At 40.9% G+C, this 16,274-nt stretch overlaps 1 protein-coding gene across 1 annotated transcript; it reads right to left on the bottom strand.

Annotated features, from left to right (window-relative positions):
• Positions 1-394: 394 nt before the first annotated feature.
• On the bottom strand, positions 395-16,242 carry LOC134795973 (rac GTPase-activating protein 1-like). Its single transcript, XM_063767867.1, has 14 exons — positions 15,975-16,242; positions 15,212-15,414; positions 14,348-14,501; positions 11,036-11,193; positions 9,775-9,876; positions 9,198-9,321; positions 8,615-8,774; positions 6,516-6,642; positions 5,749-5,898; positions 5,121-5,271; positions 4,432-4,531; positions 2,439-2,565; positions 1,850-1,974; positions 395-517 (listed from the first exon to the last, which is right to left on the bottom strand). Exons 1-14 carry the CDS (start codon positions 16,084-16,086, stop codon positions 484-486), a joined length of 1,827 nt encoding a protein of 608 aa, XP_063623937.1. The 5' UTR covers positions 16,087-16,242; the 3' UTR covers positions 395-483.
• Between the last annotated feature and the right edge of the window lie 32 nt (positions 16,243-16,274).

Raw genomic sequence — 16,274 nt, 5'->3', positions numbered from 1 at the left:
CCATACAATTTTAACTAAAATAATGTCACATAAGACTGCTGATATATACAGAAGCGTATTTAGGCGGCGAACTGACGAACCCGATTGACCACAAAAGATACACATTATGTATTATGGTAAATAATATACAAACTATTAAATTACATATATAACAAGTAAATTACTTATAATAGAAATATTATTTTATTATAATTATGTGATGTAACTTTACTAATACTTTGAAAATCAGAACACAAAGTTCTACCGATACCTAAGCATTAATTCTGAACTTTCTTTGAACGAAGTATACGTAAATAAGAAGATTATCTAATTGTACAGTAAAAAATCTCCAAGATGAATTTTAATACTAAAAATTATGATACAAATTTACTTAGAAAACGGAAAATACACAATAACTGGTTAACATAAATGTTTACTTATATGAAAAAAAAAAAACGAAATTAAAACTACTGGCTATGTATCAAAATCACCTTTTTTCTTTTATCACTGAAAATAGTTTTTCTTCTTTCTTGTAACTCTGAAAGTAGACAAATTAAGAATTAATATAATTTGTGAGTAATTTTAGCCATCTAATATTTTTTTATGTGCTGCCAAATGCCAAAATCTAGAAAAAAGGTCCATAAAGAGTATGAAATCTAGGAACTGTGTATTCTCTTACATCTTAGGGCAGTGATTAGTCATGAGATCTACTGCCCGATTCGAACTTTAAGATATGTCAAATATTTCGGCTAGATACGATATGGATTAGATAGGTATGTCAGTGTCAAAAGTGACATTTTTCTTTGAAGAAACGTCACATTTGACACTGACATATCTAATCCATATCGTATCTAGCCGAAATATTTGACACATCTTAAAGTTCGAATAGAGCCGCTAATTTCGTACTTCGACTTATTTTTTGGCCGCCGTGCAAAGTCCACTGAATAAACAGGGTGAAATTTTAACCACCTGCCGGGCTAGCACATGATTGGCGCGACAGTATCTCGCGGCGAGATAGACTACCCGTCTCTCTTTTGTTAACATAGTTAGAAAAAGACGGGTACCTAGTCTATCTCGCCGCGAGATACTGTCGCGCCAATCATGTGCTTTCCCTACAGCCATACTCTGCGTAGTGAATTGATAGATTGAACAACTTTTATTACGGGCCCAATGCCGAAATCACGAAAAGAAATTTTGCTGTCACATCATAGAAATCAGCGGCATCATATCAGCCAGAAGCAGGGGTGCGAAACTCCTGAGATCGGCCATACTCGGCTCCGCTCGGCTCAGCATTGCTCCGAGCAATTATTAGGGTTGGCACCACTTGTCTTCCTTTTGCGTGCACGACCACAGATAAGATAATCACTTGAATTTTGACAACCCTAAATAGCCGAAAGGGATAGTGCGATATACTAGAAAGGAACAGCATGATTCGACCCTGAACCGCTGTCAAACTTCGTTTTTGTAGGAAGTGCCCTTTCTGTACGGTAGTACTATTACTTATTCTGTGCCAGAAAGGTGCGTATCATAATGAATACGAACTTTTGGTATAATTTCAGTTTACAAACGTTCAAAACGTATACTAATCTTATGTATAATGCACTAAATCTATATTTTCAATAAGTATAACAAAAATAATATAACATACAATATCTATATCGCACGTTATACTTATTGCACGTTATGCCATTCAAAATGATACTAATTGAATTTATATATTCTGAGCAATATATTATAGGTTTGTATACGTTCTATTACTTACCCCAGCCAGAATGTAACCTCAAATATTTTCTTGCGTTCAGTACTAATTGTAAGTACATACTAAGGTACCTAAGGTCTAAGGTACTAGAATAAAGGAGTCAAGTCTCACCCAGTGTCGACGGGCGAGAAGAAGAAGCCCCTCGGGCGGGGCGCGGCCAGGGGCGAGCCCGCGTCGTGCGGGAAGGCCCACTGCGCCCAGTAGTCCGCCGGCAGTCGCAGGAGCAGCTGCATCACCTGATATTACCACAATTTATATAATTAGTACCATGAATATGCTGTTCTTCGCGCTTAGCATTGACTTATATTAGTTCGTAAAGACGGGCCTTACGGGCACTAAGAATGGTGCCATTACAGCGGTGTCACGCACACGAATTCGAGCCAATCGTGCAGTCTAACGCCACAACGCGATGGGTTGATGACTTCGCATCCCGCCCGCGATTTGTCGCAACTAGTTGTGTTTGCCTGCTATTCGTGAGTGACACCGCTGAACTAGCACCATTCTTAATGTCCGTAAGGCCCGTCTTAATATATAATAAGTCAATGACGTACGCGTCGCTCGTCTACGGGATCATTCGAGTACGCTATTACACCAATTATGGTGCTCACATACTCGTAACATCGTGTGACAGGGCCAACATAACACTATCATGTTATTTTTGGCACACAAACTTATACAGGATACACATAGTTTGACTTACGTTGACCATCTGCGCTGTGGCACTATACATGTCGGCGGCCTGCGTCATGCCGTAGCCGACCACGGTGGGCCCGAAGATCTTGGCCAGGTTGTCTATGCCCATCTCGCACTCCGGACTCTCTGCCACCCTGAAAAAAAATACTTAGTAAACAAAAATAATACTTTAAACTAGTAGAATCATAAAGGAAACAAACCAAAAGTATACAGCTAAGATACGCGAGCAGCCGCGAATGCCGCGATACCTTCATACGTGCGGGTTTCGCCCGGCCGGCTGGTCAGCGACACCTTCTCGTAACTAGGGCTTCCAATACCGGGATCCCGGGATCCCGAAATACCGGGATCCCGTCTGTTTAAACGCATTTCTCAATACCGGTATTTTTTAATACAATACCGGGATCCCGGTATTTTAAAAAACAAGGAAAATGTGCCGATTATAACGTTTAAAATCCAATAAAATGATCAAGTCCGGCTGTATCAAAAAGATTACTACACTTCAGACGCATTTAACTGGCATCATGAGTGACCTCATTTAATTGAAACAAGATCTGTGCATATGCCTTAGATAAATATTTGGTGATGAATTCTGATGTTCAGGATATTTATATAATAAGTTCTTATAATTATATCAAAAAGTAGAAAGAAATGAGCAAGGAATTTTAGTATGGCAAACGAATTTTTGGTGGCAAATTTGAATATAGTGACTGGTTTATTATAGGTTGAACTAAAAATGTGACTGGTGAAGTCAACAAGGCGGATAAAATGATTGCCAACCTGGAGGGTGAAATGATAATTATTGCAGATGGCGATTATTGTTTAATATCCTAAGCTAAGGACATACATATCTGGTGTTACAGTGAGCATTTTTAAATAAAACTCAAAAAAAATAAGCAATTTATAGTCAATACCGGGATCCCGGGATCCCGGTATTGATGAAGACAGTTTCGGTATTAATACCGGTATTGAATGGAGTCCGGTATTTGGAAGCCCTACTCGTAACACATGAGGCCCTGGTACTTGCCCCTTGCTAACGCTAAATTAAATTTTTGGACAGTTCTTTTCTCGATTTGGCTACAGTAAGTAGCCTATGGAGACTAATAAAATAAGTAACGCTAAGCGGTCTTCGTAGTCTATGGATGTTGCTATATTAAGGGTGTCACACTTATGAAGCAATTGTTTTTAATATACAACCTAAAATAATTAATTCATATAAATAATAAATTCATTACAGTTGACTAGAGTGTTTGCTTATGAAATTATGAATATTATAGTTGAGTCAGGAGCCCATAGCGAAACTGAAAAGTATGATATTTCTGTTTGGTATACGAAGTCTCAACCATTACAGTCGACGAGTAGAAAAAATACGAGGCAAAATATATGGGGATACTTTAGCATCAATGTAAATGATCCGTAAATGAGTGAATTGCAAAACAAGTGTACCAAAAAAGTCTAAAAGTCCACAATCAGAAATGTCTTCAACAATAAAATATCTGTAAAAAAATAAATAAACACTGTCCGTCTGACTGTCACCAGGCTGTATCTCATGAACCGTGATAGCTAGACAGTTAAAATTTGGGTCTCTATTGTTTCCCATAAAGTTTTAAGTCATAATGTATTGTTTATCCGCATTTTCGTTAGTCATAATTTAGTTTTTCTCAGAAACGCGTAACTTTTCAGGATTCCCATAAAACAAACCTAACCTAACCTATCTATAGGATAATCTTACGAAAATCCTGAAAAGTTAACGGTTTCAGAATTATGATTAACGATAATCTGACAATCATTACATTATGACTTTCAATCATTATGTTAAACAAAGATGATGTTTTCACAGATGATGTATTCCTGTTGCCGCTATCTATAACAACAAATACTAAAAACAAAACGCGAGTCCGACTCGCACTTGGCCGGTTTTTATTATCAATCATCATCATTCCACGCAGATGAAGTAGCGGGCAGAAGCTAGTATGTAATAAAGTAATGAATATTGTACTTACTTGTGCAGGTGCAGCACTAGGAAGGCGAGCGTGTCTCTGTTGGGCGGCGGCAGCTGGCTCACGGCCTGCACCACGGCCGCCGCCGCGTCCGTCGGCTCGCCTGTAACAATATCAACAATGTTTATCATTGTAATATTCAGTTAATTAAAATAATGAGGCACTCTATTAACTCTATAGTCTGTCAAACAACTTTGTCGGTAGAAAAAGGCGCGAAATATTTTTTTTTTGTTATGGGACGATAACCCTTCGCGCCTACATTATTTAAATCTGCTGTTCTTTATTACTGTGCTTTTCAACCGTTTTCGTGACGCGACCCTCGTGTCATGAAAATATTTTCGAGAATCCTTTTTTTCTTGACATGAAAATTATATCCGCGACGTTCTATTATGTGCTTTTTGCTGCTTATTAAAGCCTTCGAATCCAGCTAGCAAAAGACATCGGTTGAAAAACAATGGTCTAGCCTAATGACATCCATAAAGTATGTCTACAGTGTGTACACAACTCGGCTAGCACAGGAGTGTCGCGACAGTATTTCGCCAGACTACCTGTCCCTCTTTAAATAATACACTTAGAAAAAGGCAGGTAGTCTAGCTCGCGGAGACACTGTCGCGCTAAACTAGCACAGGCTAGTTTCGGTAGAAATACTCTTGAAAACTTGAGAAATAAATTGCCTTATATTGATTGTTTACCTAGCCGAGCTGCTTCCATAAAGTCAGCCCACAGAGCATTGGAGACTAGAGGCTCCCGTAGCGAGCGAAGGAAGTCCTTAATGCAGCCACATATAACGTGAATGTCCTCGTTGGATAGTTGGGGCGAGCCGCATCCGCGGAGGAAACGCTCCTAAAAATGAAAATCAGAAAGTTAGAGTATCTAATACATAGTCTAGAATATCATCATCCTCCTAGCTTTTATCCCATACTGTGACGGGGTCCGCTTTCCTACTTTTCTCCTTCCAATTCGCTCTATCCTGGACATCGGTTACCGCTAACCCGCAGGTGTTTAAATTTTTGGCGATGACATTGCGCCGCTGCCTTGGTTTGCCCCTCCTGTTTGAGCCTAGATATACCCCCTTATTCATAAACGCGCTACAAACCTTAATTAGCTAATAATCGTTTGTCTTTATCTGTCATTTTGACTCATGTATTTGTAAGAAAGGGATAATAATATATATTTATAAAATATACTATATCAAATAAGCAGTTGTCAAGGTCATTCTTCCCGAGTTACAGAGTTTCATTGTGGAGTCATAATCTGACCGTTTTATACCCATGGTCAGTAAAGTGTGTGCATCTGATTAGTGATTAAATTAGTACATACCTTTAGCCGCTTGACGTCCTTCTCGACGGCGCTGATTCTGTAGAGGCCTCTTTCTGATAACCCACGCTTCTCCACCTCGTTGATGCAGTGCACCAGCAATGCGGGCACCATGGGTGGGGTGCTCGGTGCAAAGTCCGAGATACAGCCCTCCTGGAAAATGCACAGTGATTAGCCGGGTCCACACAGAGCGAGCATACACGCGAGGCAATTTCCTCGCGCACTAAATGGCCAGTGTAGACGTGCCTCGGCCAGGCGGCACGCGCGAGGCACGTCTACACTGGCTGTTTTGTGCGCGAGGAAATTGCCTCGCGCGGATGCTCGCTCTGTGTGGACCCGACTATTAAAGTCCGTCGAGATTTGGCGAATGGGTTGTTCGTACTCCAGTAGCGACCCGATCCGCTCGCATACTGTATACCAATAATAGTGATCAAATCCCTCCCTTAGTAAATGGTCTGTGAATAACGCACTAGCGGTGCATTCGCTAAATCTGGATGGACCTTTACATATCAAGTTTTTTAATGATTATTTATTTATTCGTATGGCATTATGACTCGTTCTACAGTTTTATATTTATTTTACAGATTAATGTATATTTGAATGATCACATCTAAAAACAACAAATGTCTTATTACGCTCAAAATCTTTTTATAAGTAGGACATTTTTGGACACTAAAAAAATTATAAATTCAATAAAATAAGATAATTACGAGTCTTTTTAATAACGGAATTAATTATCAAGTGCAAGATTATCAACATAGGTGTAGTACCAAGGCATTGTTCCGTCTAGACGCTGCACCGGGCGGCACACAGGGTAAAGGCAGCAGCGCGCGGCACTCGGGATGCGCTTGAGCACGGCACGTCTCGCACTTGATGCCAACTTTTGCGAACTTTATGCTGGAACGAAAAAGGTTTACTTTACTATCAGAACAGTGTAGCGTTGCAGAGTCCCTGCTCTACAGTTTGCAACTGTTTTTAAGGGGAGAATGCGCAGTGGTCAGCCATACTATGATGCAAGGTCTTGACGTGTAAATCGCGACACGGAGATGGATAGGCACTATTCAGAGTGAATAATGCTACCATCGCTTTCGGTTGGAAACGTCGTGAATCCAGGCGTCCTATACACTCTTGGCGACGGGCTGTCGAAGGCGAGCTACGAGCGATCGGACTGAATTGGAGCAAGGCCAGAAGGATCTGTAGTGTGCGCTACGTACGTTACACACACCTTCACATTTATCTAGTGTCCGACCGAAACATGTTTTTTTGCCGAAACCGAAACCGAATGTTCGGCTTTGGCTCTAGTTTCGGCCGAAACCGAAACCGAAACTTTTGTAGACTTGTTAAAATCGTTGAAAAAATGTCATAAAACCGCTTTTACACACATATTATGGGGCTGTCAACACCCAATGTCCTTGAAATTGATGTTACTTAAGCAGTTTTTTAAGAAAATTACTAGAGTTAGACCAAGATAATTCTGCAACGATTTTGATAACACATGCAGTGCAAGTGTTACTTTAAACGTCAAAACTTCTATGAAATTATGATGTATAAAAAACATTTGCACTAGTAGCACTGCGTATGCTATCAAAATCATTGCAGAATTTTCTTGGTCTAACTCTATTCATTCACCAGTCAAGCTAACATGTAGATACAGGGTCAACTAAAAAACCAACCAAAAATGCGAGCGCAGCGAGCGCGAAATTTTTTGTTAACAATATCGCAAGGCCGGGTACCGATCTACACCTGGGCCTAAAAGTCCGAAGTGCCCCAGTGAGGCGAATTTTCATGCGAAGTCAAAGCCGTGCTTTAGGTTTCAGGATAAGTAGTTAAGCACGGACTCCAACCAATGTCCATTGTATTAAAAAGCGAGACCGCAGGCCGAGCATGGCGCAGCGAGGCCAAAGGCTAAGCTGAAGTAGAGGACATGTGGAACACAAACCAATGGTAAATTGAGGTAAAAAGTGAGGCTAAGGTCGAGCATTCGTATGAAAAATTGTACTGGGGACACTTTTAAGGGTCTTTTCTTCGTTTTAATCAATAGTCAGCTGTTCAGCTTCGCAAAATATTAACTATTGAGAATATCAACTTTGCAGCCCTAGTTGAGCGTAGCCTTTAGCCTCGCTTAAAATTTACCATTAGAGGTAGATAGAAAAATTACTGAATAAGAGCGAAAAAGACATCGTTCGACTCGGGCCGAGCTGATACTCGGCCAACGGCTACGTGCGACATTGCTATCTCATCCGATACAAGTAGACAGTGTGCGCGTTATAGGTATTGACAGCCTCTTAAGACTGCGTCGACCGTCCAGTGGCGCTCTCATAAGTGGAATAGTGTTTTATAATAAACCAATTAATTTCTGTACCTATACATGAATCAGTATATGTAGATATGTATTAATATTGTTGTCCTACTTATTCCCCAACTTTTGGTCTTTGTCCGAAGTACCATATCGTAAGTTTCGGCCCGGCCGAAAGGTTCGGCCGTTTTTTGGCCGAAACCGAAACTACAGCCGAAACATGATTTTTTGGCCGAAACTGGCCGAAACCGAAACCGAACCTTCGGTCGGACACTACATTTATCTCTATATATTCCGTAGATTAAGGATCATATATCAGAATTAAACTATTCTTTCAACCAACAAGTTGTATCATTCGCGCCACACCTTACATGGCGACCCTGCCAGGATCGCCATGTGAGGTTGGGCGTTAAAGATACAACCGATATGTTATAAGTAAGGCTTTATTCTTACAGATCGGCGCCACACCTTACAGATCGCTGAAGATAGGAAGTCGTGGCGCGAGCTTGTGAAGGGCCCCTGCACCTCCGGAGTGCCTTCAACAACAACAAAAATAGCAACAACATCACTCACGTCTTGCCGCAGGGCCCGCAGGTCTCGCGCTTGTAGAAGTTTTTGGCCACGAAGTTGTGTTGCCTGGGGCGCGCGCGCGGCGAGCCGCCGTACGCCGCCGACACGCACGACGGCGTGCGCTGCACACACCGCATGGGCGTGTCCGAGGCCGTGTCTGTGTCTGATCAAATGCGCATGGAAAACAAGACAGAAATAGTACAATGTGTATAAGGGCGGCAAACAAGAGTTTACGAACGAGTGTGAATTGAAGTCCGAACCCGAAGGCGAGGGCTTCACTAACACTTGTGAGGAAAAGAAGGAAAATAAATAAATCCCCTGTCTAATTTACACGTTTTACGAGAAGTTTGAGCTGAGTATTTTTGGAGATATTTCCGGTCGAAAACAAAGCAAAAGTATATAATTAATACGGTGGCATTTTCATCAGTAAAAAAGTAACAAAATTAAATATCAATTTTGTAAATGGAAATACTATATTGTGACCAGCCACAACGTAAGACTACGTAAGATTTACGTACAGAAATTGTCAGCCCCTGATATTGATAGCACACAAAAATAATACATGTAAAGATTTCAAAAACCATACCAGTGGTTCTAGGAGGCGCGGAAGGCGTCGCATGCTCCTCCTTCAGTCGTTTAGCGGACAGACGAGCAGAGGTCTTGCTGGCCGATTGCGGAGGCGCTTCGTCACTGCTTTCTGATATAGGTTGCTGGAAAAATATCATGGTAGTCAGCATCAAATACAGCGTGGCCAAAAAATAAATGCATTCCCGTTGCCAGGGAGGTTTTGGAATTATATTGAGCAACTTTCACTATGGGACCAACCACGAAATCACGAAAAAAAAATTTGGCTGTTTCATACATTAGGGCTGGTCCATTTTCTATGGGAGGGGGGTTCTAGGTATGGACCTAGTAAAAGTTGCTCAGTATAATCCCAAAACCTCCCTGGCAACATTTATTGTTTTGCCACCATGTATATCATACACTGGCTGTTCATTGTTCAATAATTAGGGCCACTTGCACCATCCCACTAACCCGGGGTTAAGCGGTTAAACCGGTAACCCAGTGTAAAATTGTATTACTCCCGGTTTAACCGGTTAACCCCAGGTTAGTGGAATGGTGCAAGTGGCGCTGAGAGTAGATATGTCGTATGTTCCACTTACGAAGTTTTTGGGCGGCTTTATGTCATGGTTGGTGGCGGCGCGCTCTAACGTGAGAGTCGTGGTTGCGGTGGCCAGCACCTTGCCGCCTTGCAGCTCCACCGTCTGAGAAAGATGTCTTCGTTACTTATATCACGTAGTAATTATAACTATCCACCCAAAGTGGTTTATTACTGCGAGCAGGCTGGTTCCATAAAAAAATTTTTTAGGCGATGCGAAACCTAATTTTGGACTGGAAACCCTAATAAAACTGACGTTCTCCGGTTGACTCTTTCTAAAACGGCGATTTCACAACTCTGGGGCTGCTCCTGGCTGTCGGCCTATGATAGACTTAAGGTCTCTGCCCACTACACCGTATCATACTATGACCGTGCTATGAACGTGTCAGACAAAAAAATATTCTTTGTATTAAAAAGTATGAGACTATGCCCACTAGCCCGTTCCGTCACCGACCATACCCGTCGCGTGCCATGCACGGACCGTCAAAAATAGTCGGCGAGGATATTATGCTGGTGCCGAAACGCTCCGCGCATGGCACGCAACGTTGCTAGAACGGTGCGTGCAGGCGGCGAAACGGTGGGCATACGGATTATAACCGCGTATGGTGACCGTTCTAAGCTCGTTATAAACGCGTTGCTATATTTCTTGCTCGCTCTTTCTGACGAGTCATGCTCTCGCGGATAAAACGCGGGTACTACGGGGATGAAACTCGGATGCTACGGGGATTATAGGCGGATGCTATGGGGATGATGCGCGGTTACTACGGGCACTAAACCCGTTATGTACGGATATGAAACAATGTGGACACGGTGTAGTGGGCATAGTAGTCCGTATCGCGTTACATTCTGTGTCTGATACGTTCACAGCACGGTCATGGTATGATACGGTGTAGTGGGCAGAGACCTTTAAGAACAAACAATGAAGTAAATGTTCAACGTAGTTACGGCGCGGTGCGCGACTTTAAGCTCAAGCTCGCTTTGACTTTGCCAATGTTAATGACATAGGAGGGTCTCATTGCTGGCGCTCAACGTGATAACAACATTTCCGAGGGTGTTTGACAAAATCTACTAACCTTAGTAGCAGAACTAGTAGAAGACCGTCGTTTCTTGCCGGCGGGCGCGTCTCGGGCCGCCCAGCCTCCCCGCTGCACCCACGAGCGGCGGGTCGACGCTATGGAGAGATCCAAGTCTTCTTCAGAGCGAGAGTACGACATTTCTGAGAGGAGAGTGCCTGGGGTAACAGAGAATCTACTGTTTGCATTGACCTTGGTAGCAGAACTGGTAGAAGACCGTCGTTTCTTGCCGGCGGGCGCGTCTCGGGCCGCCCAGCCTCCCCGCTGCACCCACGAGCGGCGGGTCGACGCTATGGAGAGATCCAAGTCTTCTTCAGAGCGAGAGTAGGACATTTCTGAGAGGAGCGTGCCTGGGGGAAAAAATCAGCTGTATTGTATATTCGTTTTAAGATTTATTTTAAGTGTAGGTCATCATAGCATAAGTACACTTTTCGTAAATATGAATTGGATAACTAGAACTAGACCTACCATTCTATCTAGATAGAGTCTAATTAATGCCAAACCATGTGTCATTTAATTTTGGTCAATGAAAATTATGTTTTACTTCACATTGGGGACGCATTGACTAGACGTGTGCGCCGCGCCGGCGCGCCGCCGCCGCCGGGCTTTTTGACCACGCCGCCGCCGCCGATAAATGATCGGCGTGAAATCGGCGTGACCTTGAGTGTTGTTAATTAGCTATTCCAAGTTGGTTTTTGGATTAGAATATGGATTTTTTTGTATTATTTATATTACAATTATTAAATATACACATAATTTATTAATTAAATTAAACTGAATAGCCAGTTGCAGAAACTATTTGACACCAATAATTGTCACCTGTTAACGTTAACCGTCAACTGTTAACAAACGAACGAAGACTGCTGCTTATACCTCGGACAGCTAGATGAACAAACCCCTCCATTCTCAGAGAACTATATATCACCACTCAGCTCTTCCCAACATGCCATAGGTGAACCCTTACATTCTTCGGACATATTATTAAACGCATAATGTGGAGAAATGAATGGCAAACGTGCTCGAATTGCAGCATGTGTGAGATGGTCGAACGCTATGAAGAGGTCGGCTTGCGGCAGTCTGCACCGTGCAGTCCATACGGCTTATGACGCCACGAAATGAAGACAAATTACATGTGGTCGCGATCCTCAGCAATGAGAAAACGAGAAAGAAGATACGTCTTGTGAGCCTGATGCTTGTACGACAAGAAAACCATAGCAGTCCTCTATGTCTAGAAAATTTCAAGGATATGTGAAGTTCTGTTTTGATAAAGAACCTCATTTTTAATAGGATAAGCCATGGAAAGCTTGAGAAAACGGAGAGTTACAGATCGAATCGAAGGTGATTGGGACCAGGTAACCTCTTAATGCAAGCCAGTTACTAGGGAAATCAAGTTATTGAGTGATTCTCAAAATAGTGGCATCTTAACCTGTCATCGAGTTTTTGAATTGAATGTATGTTTATTTGCTCTTTTTTATATGAAACAAAAATGTATCTAGATAAACTAAAACACTGTTTATCGAGGCCAAGTCATTATTTTTATTTAAATTTAATACTTATATTTATATAAAATAAAGAGTAGCACTTTTTACTGTAACCTGTCTTGTCCAAAAGCATCGCTCTTTCCTCGGAGTAATTAACAATGGAGCCGCCATTAACAGGCGTTCCCCTCTGTCGAAAATAGGCGGCCAATGGTCAACCACATGTCAACCATATATATGGACTGACGTTTATCTGACATGACGTACCTATACATTTGATGTGCCCCTCCCCCGCAAAAAACGGCAGACTATTTTGTACCGAAAATTTTAGACATGGCGTCTCCGTTGGTTATATCCTCTAAGGCTCTTTCAGTTTTAGTTCTTTAGATTTTATAAGCACCAATTTATGTAGATAAAATATCATGCTATATAATAACATAAACAATACCTTTTAAAACTAACTTTGCACAGGCCTTATATATTTTTTTTTACAACAATATTCACGCATGAAGTTTGTCCGAGGATATTTTCTCTGTTAACCTGTACCAACCTGTATATGCGCGGTATTGCATCTGACTCATACACAGAAAAATTTATTTAGATCATAACTATGGCAAAATATTAGGTAAGTATCAAGCTAACCACCGTAGGGTACCATTATGACCCAAGTTTCGTAGTTTCGTAGAGACAAGTGGTTAAAGGCAGAAATCTGGGGTTTTGTAACGGAATGTTAACTTTAACTTGTCTCGATTATTTTACGAATTTGGTATGGGGCCTAATGTAATAATATCATTTTAATATTGTATGAAGGTTTATTCATCTATGCTAAAAGTGAGACATTCGTATTATTATCCGTTCAAGGGAAAAAATAAAAATGAATGTATTTTTTACTGTAACCTGCTTATCTTTAACCTGTGTTCAATGTATAGGTTATTGTACGTCTTGAAAATAACTTCTTCATATTCCGTTCCCTTTTGAAAATTTGGGGTACTTGAAGTGGTAAAACATATTTTTCATTATTAAAAGTAAAAAAAAAATAAAAAGTAATGATTTTCATTTTCTTTAACCTGTCGATGCCACTTTTTTAAGAATCACGCTATTATACCTATCCTATATTCATTTACAAACCTTATTTTACTCACAGCATATTCAAACTATATGTAGTTCACTAACCAGCAACCTGGATTGAGCAAATTTTCAAGAAAAACAACAAATTAATGATTTTTCTTAAGAACACATATTAACTTGTCAACATGTTTTTGTCATCTGTGTTTGTTTGTTATAAATAAATGTATTTCTATTCTATTCTATTCTAACTCATATTTATAGACGGGTATAACGGTGGTTTTCTCAAGAAACCTGGAAGTCAAGGTCACGCCGATTTTACGCCGAAATCACGCCGCCGCCGCCGATTTTTCGGCAAACGCCGCCGCCGATCATTGTTTAATCGGCGCACACGTCTAGCATTGACCTTTGTATTTTAGCGTCAATTATAATTATGGGCTACCGCGTCTCGAATAGTTCATTAATTAACAGGTCAAAGCTTATCATCAAATTCCTGTAGCTAGATAAAAATGTGCTCTCACACAGCATAATTCGTATACCTACGTGTCGCGTGCGCCGTATTGGGATGTCACGTTTGTGAGTATTGGACTTTGTTAACCTTGACATGATCACAGGTTAACAGAAATGAAAGACAATAAATAATAGAGCCGGGTCCACACAGAGCGAGAATACGCGCGAGGCAATTTTCTCGTGCCCAAAACGGCCAGTGTAGACGTGCCTCGGCCGAGGCGGCGAGCGCGAGTATGCTCGCTCTGTGTGGACCCGGCTAATGGGCTTTGAAATTCGTAATTCTTATTTTTTTTCTCAATTCAAGTTACATTAGCGAACCACCCGCTGAGGCTTGTGAGAATGAAGGGTGGGGCTACAATCTAAGGGTATTTCAGTCTTAATAAAATGACTCCTTATTCGATAGACTGGCCATAGGGTATGCTTCAATTTTATATAAATTAATGAAACTTACCAGTAGAGTTTAGCTCAGGAACACCAGTGAGCCTGGCATTGTGCTCCTGATGAGCCGTGCCATTGAGGAAAGCCAGCTTTTGTAGTGTCTCATCATTCAGCTTCGCTCGGTTATCATTGAAGAGCAGGTCCCGAGCCATGTCTAGAAGCTTACTCTACAAGATGACAAAAAACATAAATTAAGACATTAGAGACAATCCCAGGAGAAAGTATAGCAACTTCATCAATATAATCACTAACATCAGTCTCATAATTCAGCATGGAAATGCCATAACAACCTACCCTCACATATTACCCCATTTTAAAAGCAACTGCTAAACAAAAACAAGTAATTGCAGACAGATCTATAATATGACACGCAAAACGAGTTGAAAGGGTAGAATTTAAACATGGACATATGCACATTTTAATTCACGAAATCATGACAATTGACTTGATGACTACATTTATTCAGACAAACAGCTTTAACAACAATCCTAATTACTTGATTAAAGGCCTCTTGCGAAATCCAGGGTAAGCCACTAACTCGGGATTAACTGGTTAAACCTGGAGTTACCAGTACAATTTAACCCTGTGTTAACGGTTAACTCCGAGTTAGTGGCTAACCCTATATGATGCAAGTGGCCCTAAGCAGGCATAGCTCACTCCGCGATTTCGTTGCTTTGCTACTGGTAGCTAAAAGTACATCTGTTCCACAACAATTTTGGTGGCTACCCATAAGCCGCGCGTGGCGCTGTCGCCACCTAGCGGCCATATCTTTCCTGATCGTAACAGACGCGTTTTGTTAGAGAGTGAGTCTTCTGTACCTAATACTATTATTTATTCTGTGCCCGAAGTAAAATATAATAATATAAAAGAACCTCACCAATTCGCTGTACTTCTTCATAACAATGTTCCTCTCCCTCTTTTCCCCATCCAGAAGTTTCCGAACATGTGCGAACTTGGCTTCCCACTTGGACAGAGTCTGGTGGGCCTCCATCAATTCTGTCTGCAGCCGAGCAGCCTCCGCCTCTGCCGAGGCCCATTGGCTGCGCACCCATTCCATCTGCTTCACAAATGCTAGGAAACCTGAGGGGAAAATATAATTATCAGTATTTCCTTTTCATTTTTGCTTATTTTAGGATTCATAACTGCTAAGTAGCAGTGTTTTTAATGTAAATTATTCCACAGTTGAGTTTACACACATCAGCCAATGTTCTAAATTTATATTTAAACAACCTTATTGTCATCAAAATCAGCATCTTAGTGTATAATATATTTTTCAAATGTTGGCTTGTAAAGATGTTTGTGAACTAACTGTATATTGATGAAATGCATAATAAGGAAGTTGTTTATTGCTTAATTACTATTAACTAGTATTTAACATTGAAACAATTTTTTTTTACATTAGTAGATAAGATGTTTTGACCCTAAGCCTAGATCAGTATTTTTATCAATACAGGTATCGGGTAGACTAATAAATTAGAAATTACTTATTGCTTCGGCATAAATTGACATGATTTTGATACAAGCAGGTAGTTGAGGTAGTGTAACTGATAGGAGTTCGATTCCAAAATCTGACATAACAACAAGTAACGACATCACTTTCTGCAAACATTTTATGACAAGAAATGTTATATTTTACTTACATTGTTCCGAATATTCGTCGTTGAGAACGTTGTTCAGTCGATTTAAATCATCAAATTGAGCGACCATCGAGAGAGCCAGCCTTTGCTCAACATCCGAATTTCCTGAACTCATTTTGCTTCAAAATAACAATACACTGAACATTAAGCAACAGAAATTACGAAATTTTAAAGAAATATCACATTTCAAGGGAAAGCAAATCTTATTTCAATTTGAAAAACAACACTCCCACTCCCAGTTTCTCAAACAACCGTACGAAACGAAACCTTGAAAAATAACGGCTTTGGTCAGTCATCCATGGA

This window comes from Cydia splendana, chromosome 13, assembly GCF_910591565.1.
Source record: "Cydia splendana chromosome 13, ilCydSple1.2, whole genome shotgun sequence".
NCBI lineage: Eukaryota > Metazoa > Arthropoda > Insecta > Lepidoptera > Tortricidae > Cydia > Cydia splendana.
This window is presented reverse-complemented; position numbering and strand designations above follow the sequence as displayed.